The sequence below is a fragment of the Musca vetustissima genome, unplaced genomic scaffold (genome assembly GCF_032173495.1).
Source record: "Musca vetustissima isolate MV318-11 ecotype Yass unplaced genomic scaffold, APGP_CSIRO_Mvet_v1 utg1286, whole genome shotgun sequence".
Taxonomy (NCBI): Eukaryota; Metazoa; Arthropoda; class Insecta; order Diptera; family Muscidae; genus Musca; species Musca vetustissima.
The window spans coordinates 158,945-178,722 of record NW_026880047.1 but is presented as its reverse complement, the minus strand read 5'-3'; the positions used below and the strand labels follow the sequence as shown (position 1 = coordinate 178,722).

The following is a 19,778-nucleotide window of genomic DNA, read 5'->3' as shown; positions in this document are numbered from 1 at the left end:
CAAAAAACAATTTTTGTACGGCCAAGGCTTAAAAACAAAATTACAGATAACAACAACTACAAATCAAAATTTAATATAGACCCCGACAACAATTTTAAAATAGTTTTTGTTTAGAATTTTGTTCAAATTATTTTGTTTTTGTTTTGTTGTAAAACCGATAAGAACTACCTCAAAATAATATGAAGAAGAAAAAAAGATTAAAAAATTCTGCTGAGCCAGCCCCCCAAAAAAAACACACACACAACCGAACATTATCTGTAATTGTAAACAAATGAGAAGGAGGATGGAAGATCAAGGGCGCCGTTTTGTTATAGCTTGTGGTGAATCAATATGGAGATTAGGGTAACAAAATATCATGGAGTTATCAGTGATTATGTGGGCACCTAACACCTCCTCCCTTGATCTTCATTCTTCTCTTCATTTGTTGAATCTACCATTCCATAAAATTAATAAAAAAACAAATATTCCCACATTGGCATGTAATTATTTAGATATTTAATTCATATCATTAGTTGATATATTTTGTTATATATTATTTATATATAAATTATTTATGAAATTAAGAAAACCAAATATTATTTATTTTTAATTCTAACAGCAAAACAATCTTTGCAAAGAAACCCACTTTTGTAAATTTATCTAATTTTTATCTATCATCAAATACTCATCTTCTGTTATAAATAGAACAATTTTCATATAGGGAAATATTTTTTTGTTTATGGAAAATTCAATAAAATTATTAAAACAAATTTATTTCTTATTTTTAATAAAAAAAAAAATACTTTTTTAAGGAATCCACGCTCTGCGCTGGTCAACAAAAAATGTTTTAGTGTTGGTCCTTTAAAAATATTGTTTAAAAAATCCACTCCTTGTGTTGGTCCTTTAAAAATATTGTTTAAAAAATCCACGCCTTGTGTTGGTCCTTTAAACTAATTCTTTAAAAAGTCCACACCAAGTTTTGGCCCTCACAATATCTATTTTAAAAAATTCACGCCACGCCCTGGTCTAAAAATTAATTTTTTATCGTTTATTAAAAATTCTCCATTTTTTAATCCATTTAAATTATTTATTTATTATTATTTATTTTTTTTTTTTTTGAATTCTCGCATAAACAAAATATTCCCCTTAATATGAATATAGTTCTCATTATATATAAACAAAACAAACGAACATATATACAACCCATATTATTTGTATCATAAAGACATACAATATATATTTACCTGTAATCATTAAATTTAAATTAAAATTTAAATTATATTTAAACAAATACACACATACATATATACTAAGTTGTTTTAAATATATATTTTTTTCTTACAACATTCCCAATTTGTTTTTTCAATTTTGTATATTTTTTATACAGAATTTTGTTGAAATTTAAATATACATATAAGTAATCTATTATTATCACTTTGATTAGGCTAGACATTTATATTTACTTATATTTATAATAAGACACAAATATTGAAAATATAAAAATAATAAATAAAAACAACATCTTATAAAAAGCAAAAAAAAAAAAACAATATAACTAAGATCCTTAAACACACCTATATAAAAATATTATACACAAACCAAAAAACATTGAAATTTTTGAAAGTGATTTGAAAACTAAATCTTAATAAGACACCAATTTTGAATGGAAATATAAAATTTCCATAGGGAAAAATTCAAAATTTTCAGAGATATAACATGAAAAAAATATTTTCCAAATCCCTGAGGAGTATCTATGAGTTTGAAACCAAATTTGTAAAGTTAATGAAAAATCAATTTTCTCTTAGCCCATTAAGGATATTCCCTTTCTTCCACACACACACACAAACATCAACCCTTACTATAAATATAAATATTTATCGACTTACTATTATTATGTTTTATATTGGACAATATTTAGTAATCAAACGCATTTACATAGCATTTTTACAATAAGCAAATAAAACACAAAAAAAACAATTTATAACGTAATAGATATAATGAAGTAAGAAGCAGCATACCAAAAACCAGAAAACAATATTTGTAATAAAGAAAATAAATAAAAATATCAATGCAATAAAACTTACCATTTTGTTGAAATCAATTGTTCGATAAAATGCAGAATAATTTTTTAAAGAAGTTCCCCTCTATTACTCCACGTTTGTTAAATTAAACATGTCTATCACACTACCGTTCTATGATGTAGTCAATCTCATTCTCTTTCTCTCTCTCTCTCTTATGACATCAACACACCACTTTGGAGGCAAGTTCGATCACACACTCGCCAAAAATAAAAGACATTAATATTGTTCTTATTTTTACTTTGTTATTTTCCAATGTTGTTGTTTTTTTTTAAATCACAAAACCTTTTATTATTTAATAAAATTTTAAATTTATATTTTAGCTTTCAATCCAAGCCGAATTATTATTTTTTACAATTTCTTATTCTTATTGGTCAACGTATGTTAAATTAAACATGTCTATCACAAAGCCGCTCTCACTCTCTCTCTCTCTTAAGAAATCACTTTGACAGCCAAGTGAATAAATTCAGAGGTTCTTCCACACATATATTTTCTTTATTTTTCAATGTTGTTTTTATTAATAAATTTAATTATACCACAATTTAATTATTCTTAATTTTATTAAATATTTCTCCAATTACTTTAATTATTATTTTTACTTAATAAATTCCCGATTAATTGTTTTCTTTCAATCACAAATGCCATTTTTCCTTGATAAAGCATTTCAAGTCTCTGTCATTCTCTCACACTGTTGTTCCCTGTGATCATCTCTCTGGCTCACATGCATGCACGAACGAACACACCACTCGCGAAATGTAAACAAAACAACGAAAAGGGCAACAACAATGCATAAGCATGTTTTTCTTTGATGCACCACAAATTCACATTGCAAAGTGATTAATTTAGAATTTTAATAACTTCCAGGGAATAAAATTTATTTGTTTCATGAAATATTTAATAAATAACACTCATCACACATATAATTGTTTTTTAATGTTTTAATTTTAACAATTTCTTTGAGCACGCAACCGAAATGCAGAACTGACCACAACGAGATGAAATGCGCGAACTGATTGATTAATGAATGTCACACAGACAGAGAGATGTCATCAATTAGAACGACAAGTGTTGATCAATGTTGTCTATGTTGCGGTTTTTACACGATTTAACGTGGATGTTTTTATTAAAGTAGGTTAATTTGATTGGATGACAGTTATTGTAGTGCAGACTGATTGATAAACAATTAATTGATTAAATATTTTAAAAATCGTTAGTAAATTTTAATTTATATATTTTTTACATGTTCTTTTATTATATTTTTAGGGAATGTACTTCATATATTATATAGATATACTTTATTTTATTAACACACTTCGCTTCGAAATTAAATTGTTATTTTGTTAAATAAAATGCACAAACTGATTGATTAATGTCAACCAGACAGGCAGATGTCATCAATTAGAACGACAAGTTTTGCTCAATGTTGTCCATGTAGCGGTTTTTAGACTACTTAAAAATGTTTTCCGATTTTTGGTTTTCCCAGAAAAAATATTTTGAAAAGTGAAGATTATTTTGTTTTTTTTTTTATTTAATAATAATTAAAAATTTTTCCATAAATATGAGTTACAGGGAGGAGTAGTTAAGGATATTTTTGTAATTAGCTGAAGGTTAATATTTAATAACTATATCGAAATTTGTTCAACATTTACATTTTTCGTATTCAAATATTTTATGAAAATACTGTTTTAAAAATCATGCCAATGTTTTTATTTATTCTTACAAAAACGCATTTCTGCTAAACTAAGCATGTCTCTTCAACCAATAGTTCTGTAAGTCAGCAATATACGTAGCTTACTTTTTAATGCACCATAAATTCACAGTGGATCTCAATAAATTATTAAATAATTTCTTATAAAAATTATTTGTTAATTTTACTAAATCATTAATAAAAAACACTTTTCAATAATTATAACAAATTTTTAGTATAAAATAAACTATGAATTACTTTATGCACACAATGGAAATGCAAAACCGAGCATGACCATGTAAAAAACGCGCACTGATTGATTGATTAATGACAGACATACAGGTTGACATCGGTTTTGTTAACAGTTATTGTAGTGATGTTAAAACTACATTGTTGATGTTTTTTTATTAAATTTATTTCATATTCACAATTTATATATATTTTAATGCTTTTAGTAAATTTTTTTATTAGTTTTAGTTTAGTTTTATTATATTACTTAAATATAATTTATTTTATTTGTATTAATTCATAATTTCCCACTGATTCTCAAAGGAATTTTCTCTCTTTGTTAAACCCCATCACAACCCCTTGCCTCTCACACCTGCATTTCTCTGAGATGCACTCTCACTTGTTCACTCAACTTATGACACTTTGGGAAAGCATGCTCAATTATATGGCTTGCAAAACAACAACAATGCATATGACTTTCTTTCCTTCAAAGCACCACAACAAATTCAAATTGGAAATTAATGCATTAAATAATAACTTTTGATAAATATTTTTTGTTAATATTATTAAATAGCAATTAATTAACATTTTACAATAAGTCAATAAACGAATTTGGTTTTTTAATTAAAAAAATAAACCACAACTTTTAGAACACAACCGAACGTAACGAGATAAAAAGTGCGCCCTGTTTGATTAATGTCAGACGGACAAGTGTCATCAATTAAAACAACAAGTGCTAATCAATCAGTGTTGCCCTATTTAGCGGTTTTTAATTAGTTCTTATTTAAAGGTAAAGCGTTTTAAAATAACATTTATCGTAGCAGAGGTTATGTTTTAAACAATTAATTTAATTAAATGTTAATGTTAAAAGCAAAAAATTGTCATTTAATTTATTAGGGGAGAATATCAGCTTAGAAAGAGTTGGAAAACTTACTTTTTTGGGCCAAATAATAAGGAAATTAAGGCTTAAATGCACTTTACGGACACCTCTCAGATCATTTTGAAATGTTTATCATAGGTAGTCCTTCTGATGCTGATTACAGCAACATACGTTTTTTCGGGGGGAAATCAGTACTTCCCGAGATATGGGGTTCCAAAGTTCAAAAAATACCCCCACTTTTTATTGAACATATTTAAGAATACCACTCCGATACGTTTATTTTTTACAGCACATAGTCCTTTTGGAGCTGATTACAACCACATAATTTTTTTGGGGGAAACTTCGTACTTCCGGATATATAGGAGAATGTCTTAAATCCCCGGCCGGCTATTTAGAAAAAATTGAATTTAAAAGAGAATTCTGCTCGCGTAGCCCAATTTTCCACCTGTCCATAGGAGAAAGTCTTAAATCCCCGGCCGAAGGCCGGCTATTCAGAAAAAATTGAAATTTAAAGACAATTTTGTTCTCATAACTCAATTTGTTGTCGGATAATAAGTAAGGGTATGAAATGTAGGTTTTTATTACATTTTGATACTCCATATTTCCGGAAGTACGAAGTTCTCACCAAAAAAAAAAAAAATTATGTGGTTGTAATCAGCTTCAAAAGGACTATGTGCTGTAAAAAATTTAAACGTTTCGGAGTGGTATTCTTAAATATATTTAATAAAAAGTGGGGGTATTTTTTGAACTTTGGCCCTTGGGAAGTACTGATTTCCCCCCGAAAAAATGTATGTTGCTATAATCGGCATCAGAAGGGCTACCTATGGTAAAAATTTCAAAATTATCTGAGAGGTGTCCGTAAAGTGCATTTGTTCCGAAATTAAAACAAAATATATTTAATGAGGCCACGCCTTATGTGGGCCCTTAAAAATATTTTTTAATAAATTTACGCCTTGTTTTGGCCCTTAAAAATATTTTTTAATAAAACCAAGCCTTCTTAAGTCCTTAAAAAAAGTTTTAATAAAACCAAGCCTTCTTAATTCATTAAAAAAAGTTTTAAGTTAGTTAAATTTATCCTTAAAAAATATGTTCTAATAAAACATGGGAGTTAACATTTTTTAATTCAGACGTTATTATTTTTATTTTATAATTATTTAATAAAATTCCTTAATTAATAACAAAAACAATTAATACAAATGGTATTTCATTAGACCCTCTGCTCTTGAGGCTTGGCATCCAATTGTGCGGTGTCATCAAGTGTAATATACGGTTTACTATTCACATCTGCACGATTGGTTTGCTGATATTCAATCAAGACCAAAGAGTTACGTCCTTTATGTAAAATCTCCTGAGGAACATATAGAGTTATTTGGGGCCCTGCCACTGGCCAATAACGACCAATATTAAAACCATTTACAAAGGCAACACCTTTACCCCAGCCCGTGGGATTCAAATAGGTGTGATGTTCTTGAGTGACAATAAATTCCCCATAATAAATAATTGGGCCATGATCTAGCACACCACTTGTGTCATTTTCCATAAATGTCAAACTATTATTTTGCACCCCCGTCCAGATATCTGTAACCTCGGGTTCCTCCAAGGGAAAAGCGGTATTCAACCAATCGTTTAGTATTAAAACCTTATCGGCATTGAGGGGTTGTATAGTCACAGCTCCCAGTATACCCTTGGTATCATTGGCAATGTCGAAATTAATGCGTCCCTGATTCTCTACAAGCAGCTGCAGTTTGGAATCTCTCAAATCATTTAAGGTTAGGGAATATTTGGCATTTTGCCTGGATAAAATACCCTTAAATTGTTGATCAATATAAACCAAGGCACGATCTCTCAAATCGTTCAAAGTCAAAACATATGACTGACCCGCCACAATACCACTTAGATTTGTTTCATAGAGTATCAGTCCCGAATATTGATCCAATTCTTCAAAGGTCATGGGTTTTAGAGAGCTACGAGTTTTGCCCTTGGCCAAAATGGCCCGGGCCTCTGATGATAGTAAATTCATAACGGGTGACATTTCAACCCGACCATAGGCAAATGCTTGTTCTTGGATCACCTCAACTTTGGGTATTTCTCGGAATTCTTTAATGACATCGCGTATCATTTCGTATTTCTTCGTTACATTGCCCATTTCATCCATAACGGCATCATAATCATAGGAGGTTATGTCGGGGGTATATTTCGTGTCACCAAAATTATTGGCACCGGCAGTGAAACCAAAATTGGTGCCACCAAAGAACATGTAGAAATTGACATTGACCTTGGCTTCGAGGAGTTTTCTGAAAAGGAAGAACAATTTATAAAAACTTATATTTCAAATTAGGTTTGTAAACTAACCTAAAACCTTCAGCCACCAATTTGGGATCCCGCCTTTGATTTTCCTCCTGCCAATGGGTCAACCAACCAGGATAGAATTCTGAATTTACCAAAGGTCCAGTCGGCTGTACCGATCTCAAGATCTTCCACAAATTATCCATTTCAACAACTGAAAATTAAAACCAAAATAAAAATTAATAATATTCCAAATTTTAATGCCTCCCTATTTACCCCTTTCAAATCCAAAATCCGTTGTGGCAAACACGCCCTCAATTTTACCACACTTTATGCGATCATTTGGTATATCCGTTGTAAACAGCAGTGCCTTATCATGAACATATTTCAAGGTCTCATCCCTTAGCCAATTTAAATAGTCATGATCACAAGCATGGAATGCCCCATATTCATTTTCCACCTGCACCATTATAATGGGACCTCCATTGCCGCGTAGGAAACGTTCCATGCGTGGCATTAATTTGGAATACCAAACCGCAACTTCGTGTGTGTAATTGGCATCATTGGTACGCAATTGTATGCCGGGGTATTTGGTAAACAGCCAATGGGGTAGGCCACCCTAGAAAATAAAAAATAAAAGAAAGTGAGGTTAGAATGAGAAGCCAAAAAGAAAAAAATTACTGGGTCTGATTTTTAGACATTTTTAAAGGAGTAGGCTTGGATTTTTAGGATTTTTTTCAGGACAAAAGCCAGTTTTTAAATTATTTTTTCAAGAACCAAAGTCAGCCTTTTTAGGTTTTTTCTGAAGAACCTGTGGAACCTTAGGTGTGGGTTTATAGGAATATTTTTTGATAACAAGCAGAGCCTTAGGCGTTGATTTTTTAAGATTTTTTTCAATGACCAAAATCGATTTTTTCTAATAATATTTTTTTTTTCAAGGACCAAAGGCAGCCTTAGGCGTGGGAATTTCTTTGGGAATTTTTTCAAGGACCAAAGTAGGCTTTTTTTAAGAACTATTTTTTCAAAAAACCAAAGACAGTCTTTTTCGGATTTTTTGAATAAGCCTTAGGCGTGGATTTTTAAGGAATATTTTTCGACGACAAAAGTCATCTTTTTTAAATTATTTTTTTGAGGACCATAGGTACGTTTTTTGGGATTTTTTTGAAGGAACTGTGGAGCCCTAAGAAGCCTTAGGCCTGTTTTTTTTAATAATTTCTTTCAAAGACCGAATACAACCTAAGGAGTTGATTTTTTAGGATTTTTTTTTTAAGTGTCAAAATCGGTTTTTTCTATGTTTTATTTTTATAAGGACCAAATTCAGCCCTTTTTTATTGAAGGACCCATGGAGCCTTAGGCGTGACTTTTTCTAGGAATATTTTTCGAGAACCAAAGCCAGATTATAATTAAAAAAATTTTATTTTCCAAGGACCAAAGGCCGAATTTTAAGATTTTTCAAAGCTATTTTGTACGTTCTTTTTCAAGGAACAAAGTCAAAAATTTCTGAATTTGAAATTTCATCTTTTTTTAATTATTTTTTTTTTCAAGACAAAAGACAGCCTTTTCTGGGATTTTTTCAAGGATCTTTGGAGCCCTCGGCTTTGATATTTTTAATAATGTGTTCAAGTACCCGTGAAGCCTTGGTCCTGGATTCTATAAACTTATTATTTCAAGAACGTTTGAAACCTTAAACCTATATATTTTACTCACATTATCCCTTTCAGCACATATATAGGGACCTGGCCTTAAAATCACATAGAATCCCTCGGCCTGGGCCAATTCCAAAAACCTCTCCACATTGGCAATCTTCGACCATTCATATACACCATCATGGGGATTGTGTAGAGACCATTCGACATAACTGAAAAGGTGTTCATGTAATTAAAATAATTTCCTATTTGAATTATGTTTTACTTACGTATCAATTACATTCAAACCAGCTGCCTTCATTGTCCTCAAACGTTTTTGCCATGCCCTGGGATGGGCGCGGAAATAATGAAATGATCCAGAAATATATTGAAATGGTTCGCCATCCAGCAGAAATGTGTTCGCCACATGATCAACTGTAAAACTGGGCTTCTTCAGGACTTCCTGGAAGATAATCAAAAAAATTAAAAAAATATGAAATAAATATGGAAAGGAATAATGATGAAAAATATTTGAAAATATAATTTATTTATTAAATAAATAAAATATAAGAAGTGGAAATCATTAAAAAACAGAAAAAAGACGCTTGGAAAAATACTTCTTGGGAAACTAGGCCTTTTCTTTAAGGAGCAACCTGAATAAAATATATATTGACCTGTGGAAAATTTCTCCTCGATTCTAAAACGATAACATTTTAATAGCAGACAGTATTCTTAAGAATTCAGTCATAATGGTACCTTCGAGGGGAATTATTTAAAGCGATTTGAATAGTATATGACCCAAAACTCTAGCACTCCAAAACTGTTTTAAAAACTCCCAAATTTGTTGTTTTTAAATACATTTTTTCAAGACCCCCCAAGACCATTGTCTCCATGCACCTAGATTATTCACCTGCTAGACGTTTCTAAATCAAGTGCCTTGTTTTGTTTCTTGTTGTCTCTAGTTTGTGTTTTGATGGCCAATATCGCCCCATCAGGGCCAATTATCTTATCATCACTGCATTTGGGGTAGCAAATACTCAAAAACGTCATCTGAAAATAATAATAAAGAGTTAATTGCTGCAATTTACTGTCAAACCCTAAAAGGAGATTACCTTGTTAAAACCCAAGAAACATTTCAAAATTTATAAATCAAATAAAAGGCTATAAAAATTCTAAATCCACAGGTGTTTATACAAAGAAAAATAAATTGTCCGAGATTTTATATGAGCCGTAGCAGGATTACTAGAAAAATCGAAAAGTTTGTAAAATGTAAAAATATTGGTGTATGGAGGTCTTCCATAGGATGAAATACCTTTGAGAAGTCACCTAAAGGCCTTCAGGTGGACTCTATAGAACACAGGATATTTGGAAGAAAATTTTTAAAGTATCAAGGACTAAACAAGTACCTATGAAGACGTGGTTTTTTAAAGACTTTTTCTCAAGAATTTTTTAATTTCCAAAAAAAAAATTAACAAACGAGAATTTTTTTAAAGAATTTTTGAAGCCTTCGAGTTATTTAAAAACGTGAATTGTTTTAAAGAATTTTTCAAGCCTTGAGTTTTTAAAAAATATTTCAAAACGTGGATTTTTTTACAGAATTTTTCCACCCTTTCGATTTTTTAAAAAAAAATTATTTCAAAACGCGATTTTTTTTTAAGAATTTTTCAAGCTATAGAATTTTAAAAAATATTTCAAAACGCGGATTTTTAAAGAATTTTTTCAAAACGCGGATATTTTAAAGAATCACCAAGAAATTTAATGAACGATCGTGTGTTCTTGGAATCCGCCACTACTCATTAAATCGATGCGGATCTAAATACTTATCACTTTTATCGTCAAAGGCCCACTACGGTTTTTTAAATTGTGGATCAAAATATTTTTCACTTTTATCACCAAAGGTTCACGACAATCCCTTGAATCGATGCGTATTTCTTATTGGCAAAGATCTACGACGGTTCTTTGATTAGTTGCAGATTAGACTGTTTATCAATTTTATTATCACAGTCGGATTTAGATATTTATCACTGGTACTTTAACAAAGGACACGACGGATATTTAAATCGATTGCGGATCGATATATTTATCACTAAAGGTACACGTCTATAAGTAGAAGATATTTCACATACGTTTTCTTATTTACAAACATTCTTTCATAATTGGGATATATATTGAAGATTTTTAGAGATTCCATAGAAGGTAAACCTTTAAAAGGTTTTCCAACTGTTATATATTCTCCTATAAATCGAAGATATCTAGATCTCTATCTAATAATTTGTAATTTGCAATATCAACTTTGATGGTTCGATTCTTCTTCCCAACTTTTCATATTATCTTGTAGCATAAATTATGAAATCGCAAACAAACTTCGTCGTAGGCACTTTTGATTCACATACAAAATATTCTTTCCTGTGTTAAATTTTCAAAAAGTTATTCCGACTTTCGAAACTTAACTATGAATTCATTTGCCTACCATATTTTGTTATGATTTGATTGCACTTATTTTTAAATCGAAAACAAATAATTTATGGAAATCTCTTTATGACATTGAGATTCCGATAGCAAACGAAAAAAATCCGCACACAAGACAACCGCACTTTACACTACAAACACTATTTGCAAACTAGCTATTTAAAAAACAGATATAAATTTCACGGCCTAGTTTCTCAAAACGGCCTGCTTGGCTACTTCGTCCAAACTGTTCGTCCTCCACTTACTTCATCTGCCCCGGTATAACGTAAAATAAAACTGCCGAGGATGACAACAATTAATGCCGCCGCTAGACCAGACACCACCATGGTTACAACGTCTCTGCATTGGACTTTCATATTGACATCGAAAGCGAAACACTCTTTCAATGGCTTAGTAGCAAGAAGAAGAAGAAAAGCTTTAAACTTAGTTAATTAATGCGAAGCTTAAATTGTGTGTTTAGTTTGTCTAGCTTCTAGTTATGGCTTCTTCAGAAATCGTTATAGGAAATCTCGCACACACACACGCGCACTAATGAAATATCACACAATACAATAAGTTCATGTGAGCTTAGTGGCCCCCGGAGGTTAACTGCCGTGTTTAAAATGTTCAATTACAAAGTGACTACTAAAGCGATTTTTGGTTCGTAAGACCTCTACTAAATCAAAGTCAACTTCTATATTAAGAATACTCATTTTTGTATTGGTTATTGTTTTGTTTTTTTTTTTCTGTTTCTTTCTGAAGATACTTGAAGTGTGCACTTATTAGGAGTATTATGGGTACTAAACTTGGAATACTGATAAGATAGGTGGATAGAGAGAGACAATTGAAAATAAAAATCAAAACAATGCAACATCTTTGCGATACACCTGCAAAAAATGTCATAAACAAAAACAAAAATTTTTACCCTGAAAAATACTTCCTTAGATTACACTTACCAGCCCAATGGCTGGTTTTAAAGGTAACAAATTACTGGAAGCAACTAGACCTTTAAACCTAATCAAAACTACTACAAAGCAGAATAGCCTTGAGTGACCATACCAGAGTCGTCGGTTTTCCAAAGTATTGCATGCTTCTATTACACCATCATAAGGAATTTGCCTAATTTGATAATACTGAATATATTTTATAACGTATCGCTACTTGGGCAACATCTTATGAATCACATAGGGTCCCTTGAATTTAGTCAATAACTTCTTGTGGTACAGTTCACATTCCGAATCACCTCAAATCAGTTAACCACCACCTATTTCTCTTTAGCCCTTTTTACAATATAATCTTGCGATCTAGCTATAGCGTCTTAAGCCTTGCTAATAAATCGGAGCTTGATGAAATACTGAGATGCGGATTTTGAAATTGCCATGCAGGGTTCGAGCTGTGGGAGAGTTGTTGTTGTATAAACTATATGCATATTTGTTGTACTTAATTCCGGACATATGAGTGGGATTAGGAGGTTGGTTGAAAAGAAGCAGCGTATCGTGAGGTTGTAGTCCAAATGCAGGGCATGTGTCTGATATCGTGTTGTCAACTCGGGCCCAATACGAATTGAGGTGGCTGTACCAACTTCACTCTCGTTTATCTAAACAATTGCATTTTACTGCTACTATATCTAGGGGTTCTCTAATGTACCGTTTGACCTATTTACATCCATATTGTTGTATCGATGTAAGGGCAAGACAATCGCCGCTTTAGGTTAGATTAAATTATGTACAACAACTATTAGCAGCCATATCACTCGGAAACATTTGTCCATTATGCTCATCCTAGTTACCATAAAAAAGAGGGTAAGAAAAAAGCGGAAGGGAGTGCAATTGAAGTTATAGAGTTTAGAAGTTTAGCCATGTCAGGATTTTAACACAGCTAAAGATCTTTTTGGGATCTATTCCGGAGAAGAATCTTAGAGTGTCAAATTCATATTTGCCAAACAGTCGAAGTCTTTTGCTACTTAGCGATGAACATCTACAGAGTATATGTTCAATTGTTTCCAGCTCTTCCTCATCCTCACATAAGCGGCAATAATCCACTTCATTAATATCCCATTTGGAAGTGCGTGATCTAATCCTTCAGTGGTTCTTATCTCTACTATGAGACAGCAGTAGATTAGTTGTACGAAGTGAGGACTCAGATCAGATAGTTTTCCTGCCTCCAGGTGCGCTAAGGGGAGATTTATGGTTACTCCACGCAGAGATTGCAGACAGAAGTTTGAGATCTTACGCTTCTTAGTGAAGAGTACCATTTCTGCCTTCGTGTGGTTTACTCCAAGACAATTGACCTGGGTTTTGGTTACTCCTCCCCGACGTTGCAGACGGAAATTTGGAATCATACGTTTCTTAGCGAAGAGTACAATTTCTGTGTTCGTGGGGTTTACTCCAACACCATTGGCCTGGGACCAACTGGACAAAATTGATAGGGCACCCTGTGTATCAAAAATAGTAGGCAGAAATTTTCCAATGACTAACAAGACTACAACTTCGGCATAGGCTACAACCTTTATCTTAAGATGATCAATTTCATCTGTATCTAATGTATGACAAGAAGCCATTGTATAGGATATATTACTCCCTGCTGTGGTGTTCCTCTTTTGACAGATTTCCTTACGGAACTCTCTCCAATAAATGAATAGATAATTCTGCTTTCCAGCATTCTATCAATCTATTCCGTTATGAGAGAAGAGGCATCTGAGCATTCCAGAGCAAAATAGATAGCTTCCTACTTAACAATATCGAAGGGTCCTTCCATATCAAGGAAAACAAGCAATGTGTAACCGGAATTCTCCATATTCTTATCGATTTGTCCGACCACCTCGTGTAAGGCAGGTTCCACAGATTTGTCTTTGATGTAGGATTTGTTCGAAATTATGTTTGTCCTAATTTCGAGGTCTAGTGACCTTTCTTGTGTCTTGAGTAGAAAGGAAGAGATGCTAATCGGTCTACAGACAGTCGTCCATGTTAGTGAGGGTTATGTCGATGACTTCACGTCTCAATCTATTAACGAACGTTGCTGTATTGCCTCTATTACATATTCTAAGATTATAACTAAGTATAAAATAAAAAAATGGACTCGCCTCTTGGATTGGTGTCACTGCTTCTCCAGAGGAAGTGATGTGCATTGTCATCACATCTAATGATTATGTCACCAGTGCTGCTCATTGCCTCCAATACATAGCTTACCTCAGATCCGAGTGAGTATTAGGAGCCTCGAGTTACCCCTACCTAGTCTGACTGTCGTCATATCAGCGCGATGCGGTATTCGAGGAAGAGAGGGTGAGAATCAGCTCAGTAGCTGCTGCTGCTCTACAGTGATGCATATTTATCTGAACCACATTTAGCGCTTGATGCCATATGTTTCTTGTTTTATTGGCGAGAGACGGAATTGAAGTTTCCTCATCCCATAAAACAATTCACCCTTGTTCCTCCTCAAGTACTGTTCTCCAGCAGTATCGGTAGCGAACTTTGCGACAAGACCGCCGAGGTGAAGATCTTCTACTTCCTCATCTGAAGTCCATCGCTCTGCTTTTCCACTATTCCCTTAAAAGAAAATACCTCAACAAAATGAAGCCTAATTTGCCGATATATTTGCTGCTATTCTGCTGCCAGCGATGACGGGTAATTTCTCCGTATTCTTGAATTATGTCCTCAACTCCATCTCTGTGAATTTAATTTAATCATGTTGATCTGTAAGAATTGTGTCTCGCTTTATAGGTTGGTTTCCAACAAGGCTTCATGACCTGTTCCTCAAATATTGCCCCGGATCGTGATCAAACTATTTGTAAAGGCTATCAAATATGACTCCCAGAGACTTGGGATGTTTGTAGGGTAGATGCATTGATTTCGTGTCGCTGCCATAGTCTTGACAAAGTCAGTTATTTCATTTGAAGATCTGAAACTCATTTGCCACATCTGCTATTCAGTTGAGCCGTAGAGATTCATTCCGTTAGGATTATATAGAGTCTTGTAATTTCGTTCCACTCGTAGACTTATGGTCCACCATTGTGATCTTCTTAAAAGATTTTGTAAAAATAGAAAAGATAAAATGTGAAGGGAGAGGTAGGGGTTAGGGTTTGTATCCCAGCCAGGGAGAAGGTAGGGGTTAGGGTTTATAACCCAGCCATGATAAATTTTTGGACAAAGTTGTAAATAAAATTGGGAACTCACCTGTCCATAAAAATCACAAATTAGGGAGAGGTAGGGGTTAGGGTTTGTTACCCAGCCATGATAAATTTTTGGACAAAGTTGTAAATAAAATTGGGAACTCACCTGTCCATAAAAATCACAAATTAGGGAGAGGTAGGGGTTAGGGTTTGTTACCCAGCCATGATAAATTTTTGGACAAAGTTGTAAATAAAATTGGGAACTCACCTCTCCACAAAAATCACAAATTAGGGAGAGGTAGGGATTAGGGTTTGTATCCCAGCCAGGGAGAAGGTAGGGGTTAGAGTTTGTAACCCAGCCATGATAAATTTTTGGACAAAGTTGTAAATAAAATTGGGAACTCACCTGTCCACAAAAATCACAAATTAGGGAGAGGTAGGGATTAGGGTTTGTATCCCAGCCAGGGAGAAGGTAGGGGTTAGAGTTTGTAACCCAGCCATGATAAATTTTTGGACAAAGTTGTAAATAAAATTGGGAACTCTCTCACCTGTCCACAAAACTTAGATGCCTTCTGTTTATAAACACGGCGCATCGACAGAGCCGATGTTCGATCATTTCCAACCAAACCCAACAACGCCTACGGCACATTCTGCCAATGCCACTGCTCCGCAAATTAGACCCACCATGGGAGAACAGAGGAGGGAATTTAATTTAGTGCCTTTTATGAAAGCCAAAATGGGTTAGGTGTCGAAGGATTCATCTATCGATTAGAATACTACCAAAAATATGATATCCCATGGACAGAAAACATACGAGATTTTTCACTGCTATTGTCAGAGCTGAATCATGGTACTGTTATTCCAAAAGACCCATAGAGTCCGCGATTGGGATCAATTAAAATACAGTCTCTTAGGCCAATATCAGTCGACATGGTCCAATTTTGAAATCCTCACTGATCTGGCACAAAGGAAATGAGGAAGATGAGGTGAGTGGTGTTGCATGAGGGGGGTCATCCAAAAAGGACATGGAAAGTATGATCATGGTTGGGTGGTCGGCTACCTCGGCCTCCAAGCCGGTCTGCTAATGATGTGATGGGTGTAAGTGTTCGAAGTAAATTTGTAGTATCCATTAGTCTCGTTGTTTGCATTCCTGAGCCAGAGATGTCAGGATGAATCTGCCCTAAGAGAGTGGACGGGGTTGGCCGGAATGAATTTGGATATCTCCGTAAGTAGCCGTAAAGGACACTTAACAAAGCTTCCTCCATTAGCCTGCAATAGAACATGGAATCTATTGAAATGATTAATAATAATAATTAATTGTATGTATATAAATATATATATATATATATAATACAAACTAAATAATACACACATTTTTGTTTCTTATTAGCATTATTGGCTTTATTTTGACTTAATTGATACAATTTATTTTTTATACTCCAATGGTATAAAAATCAACACTTGGCAATACAATGGAAAAATATTATTTTTATTAATTTTATGTGTTATTTTTTTAATATTATTTTTAAAATTGTTCGCAAAAATATATTTAACATACAATATACACATGGGAATATACAAAGCTGCATTCTTATAAGAAAATAGACTATAATTATAAAGAATTAAGGAGATTATTTATTTAATTTTTAAAACTAATTTTGGAAGAATTATTTCTTTAATGATAAAAAAAAAAGTTCACTGACCTTTCACTGGAATGTTGAGATAATAAATTGTGTGAAAAAATATAGGCAAAATAAAAAAATCAATAGAAGGCTAGACAAAATTGACTGAATCAATGATGAGATGAACTGAGAGGCTCGATACTGAATATTTATTGTAAATTGTAATATTTAATAAACTAATTTTGAAAATTTTGGCAAAAAGATTTATTGTATACTGTCTACACAGGAAAAAGAAAATCTAAGAAATGATATTTCTTCACATTTTTTCTTCCCGAAAATATCTGTGGTTGATTTCCAAAAACTATATTTTAAATACGTATTTTTTGTTAATATTTTTTAAAGCAATATTTGCAAATTAATTTCAAAAATTTCAAAAAATTGTGCACTTATATTACAATATTTTATACTAAAAAATTATCATATATAACATTAAAATTTTTAAAAATAATTTTTTACATATTTTTAATTATTAATATTTATTTTTTGCATTATTTAAAATTTAATTATATCTAATTAAAATTATAACAAATAAAATCAATTGTTGTTTTAATTAATTTTCAAAATCTTCGGTTAGGATTAAATAGAAAGATGTATAACTCAAGCTGGAGTGATCGGAAATAGTAATGAACTGCTTAATATTTAAAATTATCGGTTGGCACTAAATACAAAAATCTATAACACAAAGTGGAGTGATAGGAAATAATCAAAAAATCCTTAATATTATAATTGAAATTGTAGAGTAAGATATTAAAAAGATCCCAATATGTTTTCTTTAATTTTTTTATGCTCTCACTGATCCGAAGATTTTGAAAATAAAAGTTTTGAGTTATTATTAATTTTTTTATATTGGAAAGACTTGTGATTTGTTTTGTTTTTGTTTCGTAATCATGATTAGATAGATACAGTCATGTGGTGGAGATTCCAAGAGGTTTTAAATCACTGATTTGTTTTTGTTACAACAAAAAGCCTTTGATTTACAATACTCCTCCATCCAGTACATGGTTCAATAAATTCTTTATATAAAAATACAATAAAAAAAACTATAAGATTTGCCACACAAAAATTAATTATATCTATAAAATAATTATATTATAAATTGTAAATACATATTTGACTTGTTGAATTGAAATATATATAAATTGTATATGACAAGATTTTTAGTGTATGTGAGTGATTTTTGCTTAGCTTTGTAATGATATAAATTATTATTTAATTATTATTTTTTTTTTATTTTACTTCCTAGACTTTTTTTGATTAGCTTACTTTCCCTTCTAAGTTAATTTTTTCTTTTCAGTTATTTATTTTCCTTCATTTTATTATAATTGCAAGATAGTTCTAAAATAAACAGAAACAGATAGTAGTTGTCTTTATGTTTTGTTTTCTTATATCACAGCTGCATTTCAAGATTAATTTGCAAATTGGAAATGAAAAATATTTAGGTATTGACAAAAATTTACAACAAAAAAACAAATTTGTAGCAAAAAGACTTGACTTGGAAAGTATTTTTTTATATATAGATTTGACTTAAATATAAAGCTTAGTTATGATAGGCGCGTTAACAGGTTTTGTTGATTTAATTTGCGGCTTTTGAAGGCTTGAGTTGTTTTGTGGGTGTGAGTGGCTTATTTGAGATTCAATAATAAGGATTATACTATATTGGCAGTAATAGGTATTTTCTATAAATATGATAATAAATATAAATAAAATTGGGCAGTGAGTATTCGGTAAGGAGATTCTAAAAACACGACATTGAACTCCTAAGGGTTTCTTAATGGCCTTTTTTGAACTTAAAACATATTGGAAACAAGTTTTTGATTTGGCAACATTGTAGTTTTTGTAACAATACGTACTTGGTTATAGGTTTGGATTTTTTTAAAAATAATTTTCCAGAAATAATAATATTCGTGGATTTTTTAAAAATATTTTTCGAGCAGCTTTTATGGATGTTACTTACTTACTTAGCTGGCTTTTTACAGAACGGTTGTTCTATTAACCGAGCTTAAAAAAGATTTCCAAGCACGTCGGTCTTGTGCGCATCTCCTCCAATTTGAAATACCACGTTCCAAGATGTTGTTTTTCACTTGGTCTTTCCATTTGATTCGTGACCCTCCCCTTCTACGGGAACCATCAGTAGGCTCGCCTTTTAACCTAGAGCCTTCTCATTCATTCGCACAACATGGACTAGCCATTGCGCAATTACCCATTCTTCAGATCCATATAACAGCACGGGTAGTGTCAGCGTCTTGTAAAGTGTGATTTTGGTCTGGCGGACGGTGGCCTTGTTTCTAAACCGCTTACTTAGACCATAGTAGCATCTGTTGGCCATCACAATCCTTCTCCGAATTTCAAAACTGATGTCATTCGTTTTATTTATGGCGGTACCAAGGTATATAAAATCTTTAACTTCCTCGAAGCTGTAGTTCTCAAGTTCAACAGTTGGTCAGAGTCTACTGGAAGTCTTGCGCGTTGATACCATCAGCTTGGTTTTCTCGCCATTTACTGCCAAACCCACTTTGGCAGACTCCTTCTCAATTTGTTCAAAGGTGGCTGTTACCGCTCGCATTGTTCGACCCATAATATTGATGTCATCGGCGTAGGCGAGTAACATGTGTTGTTTGTTGTACAGAGTGCCATTTCTGTTCACCTTTGCGTCTCGTATGACCTTTTACAGCAGGATGTTAAAAAGGTCACACGACAAACTGTCATCTTATACGAAACCTCGTTCGGCATTAAAGGGCTCCGAGAGGTCCTTTCCGACTTTAACTGCTGATTTTGTA

At 32.4% G+C, this 19,778-nt stretch overlaps 1 protein-coding gene across 1 annotated transcript; it reads right to left on the bottom strand.

The window, feature by feature from the left end:
- Positions 1-6,059: 6,059 nt before the first annotated feature.
- LOC133325372 (beta-galactosidase) lies at positions 6,060-11,558 on the bottom strand. Its single transcript, XM_061534144.1, has 6 exons — positions 11,478-11,558; positions 9,054-9,226; positions 8,846-8,996; positions 7,415-7,757; positions 7,205-7,352; positions 6,060-7,146 (listed from the first exon to the last, which is right to left on the bottom strand). The coding sequence occupies exons 1-6, from the start codon at positions 11,556-11,558 to the stop codon at positions 6,060-6,062; spliced, it is 1,983 nt and encodes a 660-aa protein (XP_061390128.1).
- Positions 11,559-19,778: the final 8,220 nt, after the last annotated feature.

What these genes read in the sequence shown, in the direction of transcription:
- LOC133325372 (XM_061534144.1), bottom strand. Translation starts at nt 11,558, where the DNA reads ATGGTGGTGTCTGGTCTAGCGGCGGCATTAATTGTTGTCATCCTCGGC. An exon ending in GGTTTGAATGTAATTGATAC is followed by an intron (nt 8,997 to 9,053) that starts GTAAGTAAAACA and finishes ACACCTTTTCAG; the next exon opens with TTATGTCGAATGGTCTCTAC. An exon ending in TATGTGCTGAAAGGGATAAT is followed by an intron (nt 7,758 to 8,845) that starts GTGAGTAAAATA and finishes TTTATTTTCTAG; the next exon opens with GGTGGCCTACCCCATTGGCT.